This window comes from Equus caballus, chromosome 1 (genome assembly GCF_041296265.1).
Source record: "Equus caballus isolate H_3958 breed thoroughbred chromosome 1, TB-T2T, whole genome shotgun sequence".
NCBI lineage: Eukaryota > Metazoa > Chordata > Mammalia > Perissodactyla > Equidae > Equus > Equus caballus.
The window spans coordinates 159,401,529-159,422,682 of record NC_091684.1 but is presented as its reverse complement, the minus strand read 5'-3'; the positions used below and the strand labels follow the sequence as shown (position 1 = coordinate 159,422,682).

The 21,154-nt window shown below is 39.4% G+C and overlaps 2 protein-coding genes across 2 annotated transcripts; one reads left to right on the top strand and one right to left on the bottom strand.

Moving 5' to 3' along the window:
- Window positions 1-181: 181 nt before the first annotated feature.
- On the bottom strand, window positions 182-4,252 carry LRRC57 (leucine rich repeat containing 57). The gene is made up of 6 exons (XM_005603102.4): window positions 4,165-4,252; window positions 3,847-3,952; window positions 3,618-3,756; window positions 2,776-3,044; window positions 1,561-1,746; window positions 182-1,129 (listed from the first exon to the last, which is right to left on the bottom strand). Exons 2-6 carry the CDS (start codon window positions 3,928-3,930, stop codon window positions 1,088-1,090), a joined length of 720 nt encoding a protein of 239 aa, XP_005603159.1. The 5' UTR covers window positions 3,931-3,952; window positions 4,165-4,252; the 3' UTR covers window positions 182-1,087.
- A 41-nt stretch (window positions 4,253-4,293) lies between these two features.
- HAUS2 (HAUS augmin like complex subunit 2) lies at window positions 4,294-20,865 on the top strand. Its single transcript, XM_001918268.5, has 6 exons — window positions 4,294-4,426; window positions 9,456-9,548; window positions 9,911-9,980; window positions 14,709-14,841; window positions 16,189-16,297; window positions 18,705-20,865. Exons 1-6 carry the CDS (start codon window positions 4,334-4,336, stop codon window positions 18,843-18,845), a joined length of 639 nt encoding a protein of 212 aa, XP_001918303.2. The 5' UTR covers window positions 4,294-4,333; the 3' UTR covers window positions 18,846-20,865.
- The last annotated feature ends 289 nt before the right edge of the window (window positions 20,866-21,154 follow it).

Here is a 21,154-nt window from a genome sequence, read left to right as displayed (position 1 = left end):
AAGCAAGGTTCCAGTACCACAAAATGTTTATCAGTCACATGAATGCATTGCAGTACTCATGCAACCTGAAGAATATGACACATTTCTTCCTAATCAGTTTACTTTCAAACAAAGGGCCCTTTATAGGTTAAAGTTCTCCTGTCTTCTTCCTTTAAAAGATTAACCTTTCTTTCAGCCAAAATTCATTAAAAATTCTTTATTTAGTATAGTCTCTCATTCAGAGAATAAACTTGATAAATACAGGTGGTTTTAAAATATTGTAGCAGTAGTTTTTTGATAGGTAATTTGATTAGTAGAGTTTATAAATACAAAAAGGGAAAAGGATTACCAGAAATAAGACATTATTTCTAACAAAGCTTCAGGAAAAATCTTGATTATTAAAACCCCTTGTATCTTACAAGTTTTGCATATACAGTTTTAGTTCAGAGCCCTCTACCAATAAGGCACCTGCAGTAGTAAAGAATTTGCTACTGCAGCCTTGGGGAACATCTTAGTGTTGTGTTGGTGCTTCTCTTGACAAAGTACACTTTTAATCAAGACAGTCACATATTTATGTACATCCTAAATTCCAAGTATAAACACTGCAGTTGAACTGATGGACTGGAATAAAATCCTAAATCCTTAAGTTAACCATAGCAGCCTCTCACAAATTATTTGAATTTCATAAAAATATGAAGTGTTTACACAGACGTGGAATGGCAACTGACTTTATGAAAGCTCACACATTGAAACTAGACATGAAATTTCAAGCTGTGGTGTGCAGCTATTCTATTATTACCAGGCAGCATCCCCTCACTGTATAAATAGTAACTAGCTACTGGTTTCTTAAAGCCAAATTAATGATAGTTTTGAATATCAGCATTGTTCATTGCCCTATCCATGACTCAAAATGGAGGACTCTTCCTGTCGATTCCTTTTAGCTTATTTGAGATGAGCCCTAGAAAGGAAAAAAGTAGAGTGAAATATAATCTGGAGTATCATCTCCTTAATGCATATATCCTTGACAAGAACAGGAGCCTTTGCTTCAGCCAGATTGCAACAGGCTCCAAGTCAGTGTCCTGTAAGGTTCCCATGCTCCTGGAGAACATCATGCAAACTTCTTCTTGGTGGCCGTGAACCTCTCCATGTACTAAAAGTCATGAAAGAAGAATATATATGAGGTATTTTGGCATGAACAAATATTAGCCTATTTGTTACTTAGCTTTTTATTTTTTTTCATTTAGGTTTTTATTGGATATGGTCCCTCATTTACTACAAAATCTACCTATTCTAAATGCAGATTTAAAGCACATAGTTTTGGAGTTTTAAAATTTTTTCTTTTATATTTTAATAGGAAACCTATCAAAAGACAAAGATGCTTTACAATACACTGACTAGAGAAAAAGTCATCTTGGCACAATTCTCTTGGCTGATTCTTAGAACCCACCTCCAAAATGAGGAATAAATCTTGTCGACAAACAGGATTATACATACATCCTATAGTTAACATTCATGTGGGTTACTTCACTGTTGTCTTCTCTGGAACAGTGACTAGAAGTGCAGAAGTACACTAACACATACCTTATCATAGCCTTCTAGTTCTCGAAGTTTCTTTATTTCAAAAAGGTTGCCTTCCACAGCAAGAAGACAGATCTGGGAATCACTGAGGATGCTCTGTGGAAGCATGCTGAGCTCAAGGCAGTTCTCTTCTAGGCGAAGAACTTTAAGGCGAGGACAGCAAGATATCTTTACTGAGATCTGAGATATCTATTGAACACGAACAAAAAAGAATAACAGGAAAAAGTATAAGCACAATAATGGTTATTTTTTACTAGATTAAAACAAAAAACTTTTACTTGACTATTTGTCCTAGTTCTGCTTTCACCGCCTCCATTTTCTCACTACCTACTCATTGCAGAAGCCTCTGTGATCTAGCTTCTGTTACTACTCCTCCACTTTTTGGGGGAGAAAATTGCTTTTTGAAAGTCACCAGCGGCTTTTTTGGGAACAAAATTTTCTAATAATAATAGCACTGTTCATTATAGGAAATTTGAGGATCACACAATTTCAAAGAAAAAAGTTACCTGTAACCTGCCCCCATAAACATTTTGGTATATTTATTACTAATCTTCTATGCGTACATAGATGCTGGCCACTTTACTGCCGAAGTCAAGGATTCATTGTCCTCATTCCCTGTTACATTTGACTGTACTAGTTATCCCTTCCTTGAAACTCCCTTTTGTATCTAAATACTAGGTTTTTCTTCCTATCTTTTGACTTATTCTTGATTTTTGGCTTCCTTTCTTGTTCCTATGGACATTTTTCAAGCAGCAGTTTCTAATACTTAATATTTCATCTTTTTCCTAAACTTTCTCCTAGAAAGCTCATCCATCCTTAAACCTATCACTGTAAGACCGCAAAATCTACATTCATATCTATGAGTTTAAGCCTCTTTTCCACTTTCTCTCCCTGACATAGCTCCTTGCAAGATGATTAGAGGCATATTTGAGGAGGATCTGAAGAACTCTTCAAGATTTATGAGAGTAGTTTAACTTCTGAAATTACTTCACCCTGTTACCCACCCCACCCTCCAAAACACACCTACACAACAAACACACCCACTGTCTCAACTAACTCCATAGCACTTTGGGGTTTGAAATTAGTCTACTACATAGAACAAAGCTCTCCCCTAGCCTCTGATACCCAGCTCCATGATTACAGTTTAGAGAACAACAGGTTACTCAGGAGACCATAAACCCACATACATGCTGAAGAAAAAATCCTTAAGCTCTAGACCTGGTTCTGATTGAGGTTGAGTTCGATGACCTGCAGATCCCCCACTATGTCAGGTATGCATCGAATCTGGTTCTTGGAGAGATCCACCACATCCAGGTGCCGTAGGCTACAAAGTTGGGGTGGTAGTGCTTGTAGCTGGTTCCCAGAGAGGCTCAGAGTCTTGAGGGCAGACAGTTGCCCAAAGGTAGATGGCAGCTCTCTCAAGTGATTGTTGTTTAGGCTTAGCATCTCCAGTTTTTTCAGATTGCATAACTCATCAGGAAGAACAGCTGGCAAAGAAAAGAATTTTAAACCTGAATCTGATACAGCTGAAAAACTCCTTTGATGAAGTTTATAAAAACTATATGGCAGCCTGCTAGACCTCTTGTTAATATACATAGAATTCCCACGTTGTGCCATATTTAAGTACTGCATTTTTACTAACATAGTCTTCAGAAGGTGTGGGTGCCATCAAAATGCAGGAAAGGATTTTGTGTATAATGAGCACCTTTTGTAAAGGGGCCTCTAAACAATCCAACAGCAAGTTTGTGGGATTTGGAAGGCCCTCCCCTCCCCATTCCCGCCCCCCTTCCAAATTAGCAGCAAAATTAGCTCTGTTTACATAACATCCCAAAGATGGTGCCTTCCTTTTTAAGTCCAAATTAACCCCGTACCAATCATTATACCACCAAAGGAGGCTTATAGATATAATTACAAGAAAGCTTCAAGGACTCTGACATTCTCCCTGTGTCCTGAGCTCTCTGAACAGTTTCATAACAACAAAAAAAATCAGCTTGTAAAAGAAAACCACCCTTCTTAACAGCTGATCACTAGCAAAAGCTTCCTAGGCGCAAAAGCCATACCCAGTTTGTTGTTGTTCAAGGAGAGGCTCTTCAGCAGAGTGAACTTCCCCATTATCATAGGCGGTAGGCTCTCGATCTTGTTGTTGGACAAGTCGATGGTCCTGAGATTGCTCGTCAGCTTCTGCAACTCTGAGGGGAACTGGAGAAAGGAGTTCACAACGCGGAGAATCCTTCACCGATTATTTTCACCGCCCCCGCTGTCCCTCTCCCTGGTCCCTCCCAGTCTCACCTCGGTCAGCCCACGGTCCTTAAGCTGAAAGACACCCGTTTTCTGCGCGGTTTCCACATGAGCGCGGAGGGCACTGTTTCCCATCCTAGCGCCACGACTCAGGTTCCTGCGGGAAGGAAGCGCAGTTGTCACCGCCCGGCCACCCCGCTGGCCTCCTGGTCTCACACCCCAGCTGTCACTGGATCTCGGGGGCCAGCCCAAGAGTGGCAAGGAAGAAAGGGAAAAACAGTCCAACCGCCAGGCTCCACCGCTTTTGCAGCTGTTCCGAGGCCAGACGCCGCTAGGAGCCTACAGAGGATCAGGGAGCCCCAGACTTGCCTCCTACCCCTCTGCTCACAGCCGAAGACCCGGGACCCGCGCTGGCCCGTGATGCGCTCCGCGGGCTTCCGCCCGGGAGGTAACGCCCAATGACGTCATCGAGCCGCGCGGCGCGTTTGCTTTGCGGTCCGCTCACTCCGCGCGCGGCGGGGAGAGTTGGGTCCCAGCCATGGCTGCGGGGAACCCCTGGGACCCGGCCTCCGCGCCAAACGCTGCCGGGCTACTGCTGGACCATTTCGTGGCTTCAGGGATGGTCACTCAGGTGCGTGGGCGGCAATGGCATCATTAAGGGGATGCCACGGTGGCGACAGACTCTGGCTGTGAGGTGGCAATGCCGGCCGCAGGAGTTTGATGTGAGGGTGCTGGCTGGGGGCTGTGCTAGAGTAGAGGCTGATGGAGCCCCTTCCACACAACAGCAGTGACCATTCTGCAGTGGGTTCTGCGAAAGCGGGGCTCTGAGTAGATGCTGTCTCGAGTAGAAGGCTTTTCAAGTATCTGCAGGCGAGTTATCCCAGGTCAGCTCGCGGGAGATAATAAAAACAGTGTTCTCCAGCTTTTTTTCATCCAATGAAATCGCCTCTAGATTGTAATGGGTTGGGAAATAGGGTAGATAGTTAAAACATTCGTTCCCAGCCTTCGTTTGTGTGAGGTATTGAAGCATATTTGGGGCGAGAGGCGCAGGGTACAGGAGAGCGCCAGAGGAAGCACGCATGTGTAAAGGAAAAAAAAAAGGTTTTGGCGAAAAAGAGTCGAAAGACCTTGGAACGTGAGTGGAGGAAGGGACTAATTTTGAGAAGGAGAGAAGAGGGAGATTAGCCTAAGGGGTGGTAGTTTTAGGTTGGGCAAGAAAAGCGTGTTCGTAGCCAAAGGGAAGGAGCCAATAGAGGGAGAAATTGAAGATGTGAGAGAATGGAATACAAGTGGCAGAAGTGACAAGGGAATGGGGAAAGCGCGATTAAGGGAAAGAAATTCCGAGGTAAAGAGGAAGTTGAGGAAGTTCACTAAAAACGCAGGAAAGTAGAAAGGTAAACTCATCTGCAGAGATTAGCAGTACGAACACGATGGCCGATTTGTGGAAAATAACTTTTTATACTTAGAAGAGTCGTTAGAGAATGCTGCCACCTTACATTATTTTTCAAGTGAAGAAACTAAGGCCTTAGAAGATGAAGAAACTTGCCCAAGGTCACTCAACTTAGTGAAATAGAATTAGGTCCCAGGGCTCTCCTTTTTCTGACAGACTGTATCATCTCTAGGAGGAATTGTGATAGATGATACTCTGACACTATCTTGAAAGAGTGTAAATTTCTGTTAAAGAACTCTCCTAGATTACTTGAAGACCTAGTTACCAAATCTTAGGGATTTGGGGGAAAATGAGGGGTAGTAATGAATGCATTGGAAAGTAAGCAAAACATAACCACAGCACTCCTCAGTTTTCACCTTCCTCACTTCTCTCCTGTGTTTTCTTCCTCCCAAGTTGCCCAGTACTCACTTGTACTGTCCAGTTCTGTAACAAAGTAATTTGATAAGCCCAGACTATAGGACATTTGGGACTTACTCCTCTAGAGAGTGTTGGTAGGAAATATGAACACCTAAACCAAAGGAGTAAATCTCTGGTGAGGGCATTTACGCATTGATGGGTGAGCTGTTTGGTGGGGTGGTGATTGTTTTCGGGAGGATCTTCCTAGTGTCCTTGAAGTAACACTAATTAGACAGTTACCTGTCTTGCCTTCAGGTAAAATCTGCCAATCCATAGCTTCTTAAGACTGTCTTACAGTATTACTGCAAAGCTAGTCTCAAAGAGGAAACTTAACAGATTTGTAGCAGGATTTTACTTTAAGCGAACTATGCATATGAAAACCTATTTTTATTAGAAGAATTTAGCGTTGATTCTTTCAAAAGGATGTATCATATGATCCTTTAAACAGTCCATCCCTTAACTGCACATCATCCCATGTGCATTAAAAATTAAGAATGATGCTCAAGGAGCCGGCCTCATGGCCAACAGGTTAAGTTTGCATGCTCCAATTTGGCGGCTCAGGGTTCCTCTGGTTCTAATCCTGGACGCGGACATGACACCACTTGTCAGGCGACGCTGAGGCTGCATCCCACATGCCACAACTGGAAGGACCCATAACTAAAATATACAACTGTGTACTGGGGGGATTTGTACTATTTACTATTAAAATAGTACTATGTACTATTTTCTAATATATATATAATTACGTGTATATATATACATAGTGTATACATACACACATATATGTATAAAATCTATTTTCTCAATCTGTGCCCTGCCCTCCTCTGCACCCCATCCCATATTTTAGAGCCTCTGCTCTTAATTTCTCTGCTATACTGCCTCCCTTTTACTGTCCCTCAGGTAGAATTCAGTATGAAGAAGAAAGGACAGAAAAAAGAAAGGATGCCCACAGATACAAGTTTATACAAATATATATTAAGCACACGATGTTATTAGGATTTTTATATTAAGCACAAAGATCCTGGATTTTAGCTTCATTTGGCTAGCAAAAGAGTAAACAGAACCTTTTCTCAGGATCCTTTCATTTTCAGGGTCCCTTTGCCCCAGTGACATGTAAAATATATAATGGCAATAGTCAACGGTAAAGACTTTTCTGTATTCCCCAATCCTTGCTTTTTTTTTTCTTTTTAAAGGTTTAGGGCTAAGTCACAATCCACAAATAGAATTTCTATTTACTAGAAGAATTTGGCTGCTCTTTTTTCCTCTCTCCTTTTTGGCTCTCTCTTTCTTGAACATTCTTATTTTCCCTCGGGTTTCTCTTGCATGTTCTTGGCTAAGCTCCATTACTCTGTTGTTGAACCCAAAGGTTTACTAGTTTGCAAATATGTAGCTAAGATTAGTGTACACACATGGAGGGATGGGGAGATAGCAGAGTGAGTAGGTTACAATGAGAAGTGGGAAATGTTTTACTTTCATTCACCTTCTAACTAAGAGAGAGCAGAAGGAAAAGTAAAAGAGTCAGGCTGATATGATGGAAATACAGTGGATTAGATGTCTTCTCATTTCAGCCCTGATACACATTGGCAGTGGGAAGTTGAACTAATACTTAACCTGCCCAATGCTCAATTTTGCCTTCGGTAAAATATCTTGTGTTATCTGTCTCACCAGATGGCATAACTATCTGTCCAGTCACCTGAAGCAGGATCCTTTGGAGTCAGTATTGACTTGACTTTTTATCTCACTGGCTCTATCAACTAGGACTTATCGATTCCGTCTTCCCAGAGACTCATATCTCTGCCTTCCTTTCTTTTTTTTTTTTTTGTTAAAGATTTTATTTTTCCTTTTCCTCCCCAAAACCCCCTGGTACATAGTTTGTATATTTTTAGTTGTGAGTCCTTCTAGTTGTGGCATGTGGGATGCCGCCTCAGCGTTGCCTGGTGAGCGGTGCCATGTAGGTGCCCAGGATTCGAACCAGTGAAACCCTGGGCTGCGGCAGCAGCGGATCACGTGAACTTAACCACTCCATCACGGTGCCGGCCCCTTCCTTTCCTTTTTAATTGCTACTGACCTAGACCACATTCTCAGGTTCTCACTTTGTTTTATGTTATTGTCTAATTACCAGAGTGTGTGTGTGTGTGTGTGTGTTTTATGGTGGTAAAATACACATAACATAAAGTTTATCATTTTAACCATTTTAAAGTGTACAATTGAGTGGCATGAAGTACAGTCACAATGTTGTGAAACTGTTTTCAAACTTTTGTTTTTTTTATCATCCCCAATGGAAACCCCATATTCATTAAGCAGTTATTCCTTCCTCCCCCCAGCCCCATTAGCTGCATTTAGTTCATGGGTTATAGTTTCCCAATCCCTGGCCTATATGATCTTTAAAATTCTTTCCTGTGTTAGCATTCTAGAAAAGAAGAAGAGGATGCAGAAAATTATGGATGAAGCCAAGATAATATTCTGAGTTTTATTTTCCATACTACCCCCATTTAAATTTCTAAAGTATGTATTATATATGATCATGTTGCCTCTTCACTAGAAAATTTTCAATTGCTCTCTTTTGTGCATTATGATTGCTTGTCATAGCTGTTAAGGTCTTCTACAATTAGGTAGGAAACCACATTTCCAGATTCATTTTTCCCTTCTTCTGACCTATGTGTTAGCACTAACTTACAGTTTTTGAGCATTTATAATGTTTAGTTCTTTCTATCTAAAACATCTTTTCCTTACCATCCATCATGAGCTTGTTAGGGGCAGAGAGCTTGTTCCATTCATCCTTGAATCTTCCATTGCCTAACTCAATAAACGTTTGTAAAATTTCTTATCGTTAGGCAGCAAACTTTTGCTTTGAAGGGGCAGAAAGTAAGTATTTGAGGCTTTTCAGTGCATATGATTGCAACTAGTTTGTTGTAGAAAGCAGCCAGAGTTAATAAGTAAATGAGTAAGAGAAGTTGAGTTCCAATAAAACTTTGTTTCTGGACCCTGAAATTTGAATTTTATATAATTTTCATCTGCCACAAAGTACTACTTTTCTTTTTCTTTTTTCCCCCAACAATTTAAAAATAGGAAAACCATTCTTAGCTCACGGGCTGTACAAAAACAGGCACTGGGCTGCATTTAGTTCATGGGTTATAGTCTCCCAATCCCTGGTCTTTGTGATCTCTAAAGTTCTTTCCTGTGTTAACATTCTAGAAGAGAAGAGGATGCAGAAAATTATGGATGAAGCCAAGATAATATTCTTATTCTGAGATAACCTGCAATTTTTAGAAGAATAATTATGCCTGGACAAAACATTCCTTTATCTAACAGTGAGAATGTGAAAGGGGATAGTATGAATGACTTGTAGCCAAGAGAGGTCATTTAATGAATCAGATAAATGATTCCATGGGGTGGGCCGGGGGAGTAGGGGTAGGGGCGATGTTCGGTTTTAGCCCCAGGAAGGCCAGAAAGACTAGGTTCTGGTCGTTTGTGTAGAGGTGATTCTCCAATAACCTCAGCCTTAAAATCCTCTGGTAAGCTACCGGTAATGCAAATCTATTGTGCATGGTACTTTAGGAAATAATACACAGTGATTAAGTCTTGTTTGTTTTTCTTATTTTTTAAATATTTGCACAAAAGATCTGTGATAGTGGAACTTTTAAACTTTTAAACAGGAAATACACGTTGCTACTGTTCTACTCTGTACTTCATTTTTCAGGGGACGTGGTAGACATAATATATCCTCGTATTTTAGACCCATGAGCATACTGTTCCAATGCACACAGAAACTTTTTGTGACGTGATACTGCTTTCTCTGTTCATTTACCTATAGGAGATGTTAAATATATCTAAGAAATCAGCTTCTTGCTTTGTGAACTTCTCCAGACTACAGCAGATCACAAATATTCAAGCTGAAATCTACCAGGTAAGTTATGTGGACTTTTTACTTTCTACTTCTAGTACAGGGAAAAAAATCTTAATTGGTTCCAACAGCAATTTTCTTGCACTTAGAACAGTGTCTAGCACATGGCTGGATAGGTGTTTACTTGTACTGGTTAATAGTAGTAGTAATAGTAATAGTAGTAGTTAGTAGTGTAGCAGTAGCAGCAACAGGGCTTGAACACCAAATGAAAAGCCTTCTAAATCCCCTCAGCTCTCATAACAAATCATCTTCCCACTCCCCTTAAATATTCCTGGGCTAAAGACTATCCAGTTTTATCAAAGTTTAAGCCTTTGCTTCAGGCTACTTTCTGAGTGAGCTAAATGTTGTTTTTGTTCCTAATGTAGACAAACCTGGAAATTGAACTCCTAAGACTAGAAAAAGATACAGCAGATGTTGTTCATCCTTCCTTTTTGGGTAAGTGGTTTGCTTAAATGGGTAATCATTGGAATTTCAACTTTTTCTTAGTTATCTGAAATAAGCACCAAGCAGTAAGTAAAATTATGATATACCATAATTTTTCCAGCGATTTCCCCAAAGCTAACAAAGTCTTCTATTTCTGTGCTCAAATAGAAGTCCTGTTGGCTTGACTAGTGAAAAGAGCATAAAAAGTGACCAAGGTAGGAGCTCTTCAAAGTCAGGAGAGCTTGAAAGACAAAGAAAGGTTGAGGAACTCTCCAGATTAGAAGAGACTAAAGGAAGATGACAGCTGAAGCACAGTGTGCTCATGGATTGAATACTTGATTAGAAAATTTTTTTTCCTATAAAGGACATTATTGGGATACTTGGTGATGTTTAAATATGGGCTGGATTAAATATTGATAATATTGTACCAATGTTAAGTTTTCTAAATTTGATACTTGTAGTTATATAAGACAATGTTTCCATTCTTGGGAAATACATGCTGAAGTTTTAGGGGTTAAAAGGTAATGATAGGAGCCAGCCCAGTGGCGCAGCAGTTAAGTTCCCACGTTCCGCTTTGGTGGCCCAGGGTTCGCCAGTTTGGATCCCAGGTGCGGACCTATGCACCACTTGTCAAGCCATGCTATGTCAGGTGTCCCACATATAAAGGAGAGAAAGATGGGCACGGATGTTGGCTCAGGGCCAGTCTTCCTCAGCAAAAAGAGGAGGATTGGCGGCAGATGTTAGCTCAGGGCTAATCTCCACCCCCACCCCCCCCCAAAAAAAAAGTCATAATAGGGGCCAGCCCAGTGGCACAGCGGTTAAGTTCGCACGTTCTGCTTCTCTGCAGCCCAGGGTTCGCCAGTTCGGATCCCGAGTGCGGACATGGCACTGCTTGGCATGCCATGCTGTGGTAGGCATCCCACAAGTAAAGTAGAGGAAGATGGGCACGGATGTTAGCCCAGGGCCAGGCTTCCTCAGCAAAAAAAGGAGGACTGGCAGTAGTTAGCTCAGGACTAATCTTCCTCAAAAAGAAAAAAGTCATGATAGAGCCAGCCCTGATGACATAGTGGTTAAAGTTTGGCACACTTTGCTTCAGTGCCCTAGGTTCAGTTTCTGGGAGTGGAACCACACCACTCATCTGTCAGTAGCCATGCTATGGCCGTGGCTCACATAGAACTAGAAGGACTTAAAATTAGAATATACAACTACTGGGGCTTTGGGGAGGAAAATAAAGGTCATGATATCTGCAACTTACTCTCAAATGGGTCAGCAAAAATATATGTATGGGTATGTAGAGAAAGAGGGAAAAAAAGAAAATGTAGCCAAATGTGAACAGTGGCTGAGTCTAGGTGAAATGTATATGGGAGTTCAATGAACTATTCTTGATGCTTTTCTGTAAGTTTGAAAGTTTTTTTTAAATAAAAATTTTAAGAGAATCTGAATAGACCAATCACAAGTAAAGAGATTGAAACAGTAATCAAAAGCATCCCAAAGAATGAAAGCCCAGGACCAGATGGCTTCCCTGGGGAATTCTACCAAACTTTCAGAGAGGATTTCATTCCTATCCTTCTCAAGCTATTCCAAAAAATTAGGGAAGATGAAACACTTCCTAACACATTCTACAAGGCCAACATCACTCTGATACCAAAGCCTGACAAGGACAACACAAAAAAGGAAACTACAGGCCAATATCGCTGATGAACATAAATGCAAAAATCCTCAACAAAATATTGGCAACTCGAATACAACAATACATCAAAAAGATCATGTATCACGATCAAGTGGGATTTATACCGGGGACACAGGGATGGTCCAACATCCGCAAATCAATCAATGTGATACACTACATTAACAAAATGAGAAACAAAAACCACGTGATCATCTCAATAGATACAGAGAAAGCATTCGACAAGATCCAACATCCATTTATGATAAAAACTCTCAATAAAATGGGTATAGAAGGAGAGTACCTCAACATAATAAAGGCCATATATGACAAACCCACAGCCAACATCATACTCAAGGGGAAAAAACTGAACGCCATCCGTCTGAGAATAGGAACAAGACAAGGATACCCACTAGCATCACTCTTACTCAACACTCAACATAGTACTGGAGGTTTTGGCCAGAGCAATTAGGCAAGAGAAAAGAATAAAAGGAATCCAAATAGGGAGTGAAGAAGTGAAACTCACACTGTTTGCAGACAACATGACCTTATATATAGAAAACCCTAAAGAATCCATTGGAAAACTAATAAAAATAATTAACAACCACAGTAAAGTTGCAGGGTACAAAATCAACTTACAAAAATCAGTTGCAGGGCCGGCCCGGTGACACAGCAGTTAAATTCTCACGTTCTGCTTGGATCCCGGGTGCAGACAGGGCACAGCTTGGCAACCCATGCTGTGTAGGTGTCCCACATATAAAGCAGAGGAAGATGGGCACGGATGTTAACTCAGGGCCAATCTTCCTTAGCAAAAAGAGGAGGATTGGTGGCAGATGTTAGCTCAGGGCTAATCTTCCTCAAAAAAAATCAGTTGCATTTCTCTAATAACCAACTTAGAGAAGGAGAACTCAAGAATACAATTCTATTTACAATCGCAACAAAAAGAATAAAGTACCTAGGAATAAATTTAACTAATGAGTTGAAGGACTTATACAATGAAAACTATTAGACATTATTGAAAGAAATAGATAATGACATAAAGAGACGGAAAGTAATTCCATGCACATGGATTGGAAGAACAAACATAGTTAAAATGTCCATACCACCCAAAGCAATCTACAGATTCAATGCAATCCCTATCAGAATCCCAATGACATTCTTCATGGAAATAGAACAAAGAATCCTGAAATTCATATGGGGTAACCAAAGACCCCAAATTGCTAAAGCAATCCTGAGAAAAAGAACAAAGCTGGAGGCATCACAATCCCTGACTTCAAAATGTACTACAAAGCCATAGTGATGAAAACAGCGTGGTACTGGTACAAAAACAGACACACAGATCAATGGAACAGAACTGAAAGCCCAGAAATAAAACTGCACATATATGGACAGCTAATCTTTGATAAAGGTGCTAAGAACATACAATGGAGAAGAGACAGTCTCTTCATAAATCGTGTTGGGAAAACTGGACAGCCACATGCAAAAGAATGAAAGTAGACCATTAGCTCATGCCATACACAAAAATAAACTCAAAATGGATCAAAGACTTGAAATGAGTCCTGAAATTATAAAACTCCTGGAAGATAATATAGTAGTACACTCTTTGACATCGATCTTAAAAGGATCTTTCAAATACCATGTCTTCTCAGACAAGGGAAACAAAAGAAAAAATAAACAAGTGGGACTTCATCAGACTAAAGAGCTTCTCAGGGCAAAAGAAACTAGGATCAAAACAAAACGATAACTCACCAATTGGGAGAAAATACTTGTAAATCATATCTGATAAGGGGTTAAACTCCATAATGTATAAGGAGCTCACACAACTGAACAACAAAAAAACAAACAGCCCAATCAAAAAATGGGCAGAGGATATGGACATTTTTCCAAAGAAGATATACAGATGGCCAATAAACACATGAAAAGATGTTCAACATCACTAATCATCAGGGAAATGCAAATCAAAACTACACTAAGATATCACCGTACACCTGTTAAAATGGCTGTAATCACTAAGACTGAAAATAACAAATGTTGGAGAGGGTGTGGAGAGAAGGGAAGCTTCATACACTGCTGGTGGGAATGTGAACTGGTGCAGCCACTATGGAAAACAGTATGGAGATTCCTCAAAAAACTAAAAATAGAACTACCGTATGACCCAGCTCTCCCACTACTGGGTATCTACCCAAACAACTTGAAATCAACAATCCAAAGTAACATATGTACCCCTATGTTCATTGCAGCACTGTTCACAATAGCCAAGACATGGAAACAATCCAAGCGCCCATCGACTGATGAGTAGATAAAGAAGATGTGGTATGTATATGTACAATGGAATACTACTGAGCCGTAAAAAGGCAAAAATCATCCCATTTGCAACAACATGGATGGACCTGGAGGGAATTATGCTAAGCAAAACAAGCCAGTCTGAGAAAGACAAACACCAGATGATTTCACTCATATGTGGAATATAAACAACACAAGGACAAACATTTCAGTGGTTACCAGGGGAAGCAGGGTAGGGGGTGGACACAGGGGCTGAAGGGGAGCACTTATGTGGTGACAGACAAGAAATAATGTACAACTGAAATTTCACAATGATATAAACTATTATAAACTCAAATTTAAAAAATCAAAAATAAATAAATAAAAATGTTAATGAAGAGGCAATTGGCAGCCATTAAGTGAATTCTGGGGAAAATATTGAAATAATCAGAAATAGCTTATAAGGCAAATGTTTGTTTTTAAATATTCATATGGAATATTGGAGGCAGAGATGGAAAAAGAGACTTTATGTGAAGAATATGACTCTGGCTATAAAAACTGAACTAGGAGTAGAGTTGAAAAACACTGAATTTAGCACTGGATTTGGTTGTCAGTAGGAAAAGTAAGAAAATGGTTGAAAATGAAATTGGTATTGGTATTAAAGGTAGCAGAGGGGAGATATTTAGGAGGGAAATGGTGGGATTAATTTTTGACATTGGTAGTGTCAAACCAAAGCAAAGAATAAATGATTAGTGATTTCAAAACTTACTTGTGCTCTTGCTAACTGTAATTACTGTTTCTGGTTTGTGTAGCTCAGAAGTGTCATACTCTGCAAAGCATGAATAATCATTTGGAAGCGGTGCTAAAAGAGAAGAGGTCCCTCAGGCAGAGACTGTTGAAACCCATGTGCCAGGAAAACTTGCCTATTGAAGCTGTTTATCACAGGTTAAACTAAAAAGTAGACATTAACAGTTATACATGTTTTCTGAGGGTAGTTTTTGTTTAGACTAGTAGTTATTTCATACCATAATTCATTAAACAATATATTAGTGATTTATCTGTTAATGTTATTATTAATGCTGATACATTAAACCACAAAGAAAATCCTTTGCTTTTAAAATATCACAGCTATGGTGAAGAGAAAGGCATTCCTTTTGCCTGTTGTGTTTTGGGAATTATAAATAATGACTTTAAGGAAAGAAATTAGGTTCATAACATATAGTAAGATGGGTAAAAATCATTTTTATTACGTATAGACTTTTCTGTGAAGTAAATTTATTGTTGTGTTAATATTGCCTATATTGCCTATAAATTCTAATATTGCCTATAAAAATTCTGTTGGGGGTGTTTAAGCTGGGATAGATGAAAATAGTGTCAACTGAAGGAGAGAAAAACTGAGTTCTGGTCTCATCTCTGCTTTTTGTATGCCTCAAAGCTTTGGGCAAATGCTTTAAGTTTTTGCCTCAGTTTCCCAATCCGTAGACTGGGGATGCTTTCTATTGCTCTCTTCCTCATCCGAGTATTGGCAAGTATCAGATTGAAGATGTCAGTAGTTGTTAATAATAAATAATAATAAAATAAAGAAGCAGGCATCTGGGCATCTGATTGCTAAGTTTCTCCATCAGTGCCTCACTAGCTGACCCTGAGCAAATCAATATCTTCTCTTTCTTTCTTTCTTTTTAATTATTTTATTGAGGTCATAATTGTTTATAACATTGTACCCTCTCTTAAGTGTCAGATTTTTTTATCTTGTAGTAATATAATAGATATACAAATCTCATTCTGTGGATATATTCAGTATCTATTCGGTACAGTAAAGTACCATTAATGTATATATTATACATTATATATATCGGAAAAACTGAGTAATGATTTTAAAGCATTTTGCAAATACAAAGATTCAAAGTAGCTTTATGTGTAGGCTATTTCAATGAAGTACATTTACCCTTATTGTCTTCACTCTTCACTGAGAATGAATAGATCGAAATGGAATGAGGTTCCATCTAGGGAAATTCCTTTACTAATATGAGAAAATTATTAACATTTAAGTTAGTCTAACATTAGGTTGGGTTCCAGATATAATTAGTGTTATCTCTTTTTTTCTGTTTGGATGACAAGTTAATTCCTGCTTAAATTGAAAGAGAAGGACCTTTTTATCATTGATTTTTCCATGAATGCTTATTGGGTTGATTATAATTCTATCTCATATTAAAAGTCCTAATTAAAGGGGAAAAAAAGAGAAGACAAAATAAACTAAAAAAACATAGTTGACTTTTTTTCTCCCTCTTTCAGACATATGGTACATTTGTTGGAGTTGGCAGTGACTTTCATTGAGGGATTAGAAAACCATCTTGAAACACTTAGAAATATCCCTCATGTAGATGCAAATCTAAAGGAAATGGTGAGTATTAACAATAGTATTTAAGTACCTCATCAGCTCCTCTCACATTACTTTTAGCTGTCTTTAGTTCTTTTATACTAGAGTCTCAAATGTTTGATCTCTAACTTTTTGATGGCTAAAATCATGAACGAATTATTTTTTAAAATCAAGATGCCTTTTTTATATTATTTTTCTTTAGAAGTCAGTTTACATTGTTTTATTCCAATATTTAATAAATACATGTTATCTTCATTGTGCAAGAGGTTATGCTATAGGTCTCGTAAAAGATAAACAGGTATGACCAATTCCTGCCCTCAAATTCGCAAGGTTTGGTGAGAGAGCTGTAAGATACTTTCTACTTTGTGGTATTATATTTGCAGGAGTACAGCAGAGCATTATAGAGAAGACATTGTGATTAAACACAGAAAAGGGAGGGATTGCTTCCACTTCAGGGAGATTGGACTAGGATGGGGGTAGGAATATGTAGATAAAATTTTTCGTAAGAGTAATGAGCTGAATCTTGAAGAATCAGTGAAATTTGGACATGTGTCAGACCCCTAAGGGATTGGTGACCTGTAAGTGGGTCCTCTTGCCCCAAGTCGCTAGCGTCAGTAGAATAAGACTGGGTTTGGAATAGCAGGGCAGAAACTTTATTCTTTGATCAAGGAGTGGAGAAGGGAGAGTTCGTGCCCTAACACACCTTCTCCCCAAAGACAGGGAAATGGGGAACTTTTTTTTTTTTAAAGATTTTATTTTTTCCTTTTTCTCCCCAAAGCCCCCCGGTACATAGTTGTATATTCTTGGTTGTGGGTCCTTCTAGTTGTGGCATGTGGGACGCTGCCTCAGCGTGGTTTGATGAGCAGTGTCATGTCCGCGCCCAGGATTCGAACGAAACGAAACACTGGGCCGCCTGCAGCGGAGCGCGCGAACTTAACCGCTCGGCCACGGGGGCCAGCCCCGGAAATGAGGAACTTTTAAAGGGCAAGGGGTCAGTGGTGTCCTCAGGGTTGGAGAGTGGGGAAGGGGCGGAGATTTCCAGGAACAGTTGGTGCATGCGCTGTCCTCCGGACTCTCTTGCGCAGGGCACCAAATGTGCCTAGCAAGGTACACGGGGGCTAGATTTTTGTGTAGTAATGAAGCAGAGGCCACTTCAGGTCACCTCCAAGTCCCTCGGTGCAGGCGCTCTTCCCGTGATTGGGTTAGAGCTGGTTCAGAGCAGTCTGTGGTTGCAATTTCTCAGGTGGGAGCCCAGCTCAACTGAAAAACATCTCAGAGGAAGGTGTTAGGTGTGGGCCAAAGCTAAGTTTTTCTGTTAGGAATATATCTCGGTGCTCCAGGGATATGTATGGGTGACAAGAATAGTTCAGCCAAAGCAGCAATGAGAGGAAAGATATGAAAATTAGAGAGCACAAGTAGTTTGGGGGAGTTGTGGTACTTTACTTTGGCTAACGCTTAAAAGTATTGAGAGAGAGATTAACTCAGGGTTAGTTTACTGAGTGCTTTTGAAAACCAGACTAAGAAGTTTAGACATTACCGTCTGAGTACTGGAGAACCACTGTGTGGTTCTCATTCTGTTTTGTTTTTTAGAGAAGGGCACAGAGGAGTGACTTGATCAGAACTATACCTTAATCATGGAGAAAATATTAGATAGAGTAGACTGAGCCTTGCCACTCAAAGTGTGAGCAGCATCAGCATCACCTGGAAGCTTGTTAGAAATGCAGAATTGCAGACTTCATTCACCTTAAACCTTCAGAATCAGAATCTGTGTTTTGACCAGTTCTTCAGGTGATTCCTATGCACGTTAAAGTGTGATAACCTGTGGGTTAGAGGACTAGGCAGAAGAACCAAAGGCAGAGAGACTTGGAGAATAAATACTGTGATTCAGATAAAAGATTTGTGTAGATTTTTAGATTTTGGAGGTCAGATTTCTAGAATGTTGCTACTGTTTGGACAAGAGACACATCCAAGGTAATGAAGTTTCTAGCCTTGGTGACTTGAGGGTGAGTAGGAGCGAGAGATTAAAGAAGCTAAGAAGTTTGGTTTTTTATATGTCTTGCACAGATAGTAAATGTTCAGTCATTGTCGAACTTCAGTTAAATCGAGTTTGAGATACTGAATGTACATCCAGATAGGGATTTCCAGCAGACTGAAATGTGAGACTGAATTTTAGGATGGAGATTAGATTTAACAACATAGATTGAGAGTCTTCTGCATTGAGGTGATAACTGAAGACAAAGAAGAGAATTTACATGAAAAAGGCATGTACTATAAGAAGTAGGAGAACACAATTTTAAGGAGCCTTTGTCTTAAGGGACTGGAAAAGATCAGGTGTTAACTTTTGGTATCATAACCATTTGTGATATAATAATGATGTATTAATGACAGATGTAATTTCTTTCCTATTTTCCCCTTCTCTCAAATGTTACAGAGCAAGGCTTTAGCAAAGATGGATATTTTGGTGACTGAGACAGAAGAACTGGCTGAGAATATACTCATGTGGCAAGAACACCAAAAGGAAGTTTCCTCTTGTATCCCCGAAATATTAGCTGAAGAAAATTATCTTTGTTAACATGATGTTATGATACCTCCTTTACCTTTTACTTCTAAAATTCAGTTATAAACTGTTAATGCCAAGTGATTATCAGCTGTTTATTTTTGCTTAATTATATGTAGTCACGCGAAGTCCATTTCCATCCAATCGTAACATGAGTGTTTATAGGCTTTGTTGCCAGCAGTACTGAAAGAGCCCTCTTTATATTAAAGCACTAAGATTCCAAGTTCATTAAGACCAAACTGAATTTTCCTTTGTTTTTCATATATTTTCATTCCACTTTTCAATAAAACTCATGAAGATCAACTCTAACTATGACAATTTATCAACATGAATGCATTAACTATATCTCAGGCAGCAGATTCTATTGTCTTTTTATGAAAAATGCTTGTTTATAAATTAGAAGAGTCTTCTTGAATCTGAAAGTGTATTGATTATTCCTGTGGAATTGTTACTAAGTGTGCAGAAAAGAGGGACATAGCAGGCCTGACTTATCTCTTGAAAGACCTGCATGGAGGGTTGGTCCTTGGCTGGCATCTGGAAACTTAGATTTCAGGAGGGTTTCCTCCTCTCTCACTGATAAGAGTTGCTTGCTGTGACTGAGGTGTTTGTACAGTATGGTTTGTGCTGAACACCTGCTTTCCTTCTGGGAGTCTAGATTTTTGGTACATGTTAGGCAGAAGGTACCTATGTGTCTATCCCACAATAACAACTCTGGGCACTGCATCTCTAATAAGCTTTTCTAGTAGACAATGTTTCACACATGTCACAACTCAGTTACTGGAGGAATTAAGCACATCCTGTGTGACTCACCAGCAGAGGACTCTGGAAGCTTGTGCCTGGTTTCCCCTTGACTTTGCCCTATGCAGCTTTTCCTTTTCCTGTTTTGCTTTGTATGCTTTTGCTGTAATAAATCATAGCCATAAGTACAATATATGCTGAGTCCTGTGAACCCTCCAAGCAAATCATTAGACCTGGCAGAGGGGTTGTCTTAGGGACCCTGACATACTAAGCAATTCCTGAAGGTATTTACTGGCAGCCTTAGGAGTAGGCAAAGAAGAAAGATAGAGTATAGGAAAGAAAAAGGTACATTTTGGTCAAACTTTAGAGGGCTACCTTACAAACTGCTCGCATATTTTCCCTATCTGAGATCATTATGCATATAAAAGGGAGTGGTATACTAACACTTACTAACACTAAGCATCAGAATGTATTCATTTGTATCAGTACTATAACTACACTTGGCTTATTTTCAGACTTGAGGTTCTCTTGCTTTAAAATGTGTGCATCAGTATTTTTATATTGTTGCATTCTCTGTATCACTGGGGTTCTCTGATCCTTGTATTCATTAACTCTTAACATGAAGACTTCAACACACTGGATGAATAAAGTAGTTGTTCATAAGGAAGCAGGATCATTACCAAAAAATAGCCTGCTAAAACAACCTATGGTTTGAAGCCTACTTTGCTGACTTTCGCAAATGGGATACTGGAGAGTAGTCGTGATACCCTGAACATTGCCTGACATTGCCTTGGCACTGTCAGTTGTATTTCATCAGAAATCTGTTCAAGCCCCACTTTGGTTTCAAACATCTTACTGTGCTATTTCTTTTTTTTCTTTCTTTCTTTTTTTTTTTTTTGTGAGGAACATTGGCCCTGAGCTAACATCTGTTCCCAATCTTCCTCTTTTTTGCCTGAGGAAGATTGCTGCTGAGCTAACATTTGTGCCAGTCTTCCTCTATTTTATGTGGGAGGCCACCACAGCATGGCTTGACTAGCAGTGCCCAGGATCCAAACCTGTGAACCCCAGGCCACCAAAGTGGAGTACACAAACTTAACCACTACACCACCAGGCCATCCCCATTACTATGCTTTTTTTTCATGTGATTTCCTATGTTAGTTATATATATATCACAAATATATATATATATCAATGTCACAAATATTGATATGCCAAGTTATGCCTAATTGTTTTTCTTTTATTTTAGTTTTTTGTCTATTATATCTTTTCCAAATAAAAAACTAATTTCTAACTAAAATTTTGTGGCCCTTGTCTGAATTCTATGCGCTAGAAAGGAAAGAGTCTCTATTTAGCCTACACAGTTAAAATATAGGCATAAAGGCTATCTGACTACACATGCTTGAGGTAGGTTGAGCATGAGGTCTACTTCAGAGAGAAAAGTTAATTTAGTGCTATGCTAAAGTCAATAATTGGTGATCAATTTTTTTTATTATAACTCAGCTTTTAAACATGAGGATACTAAAAACAAAAAAATTAACTCTGAAATGTCTTTCTACTTAAACTAGGAGGTGTGTGAGATTGGTGAA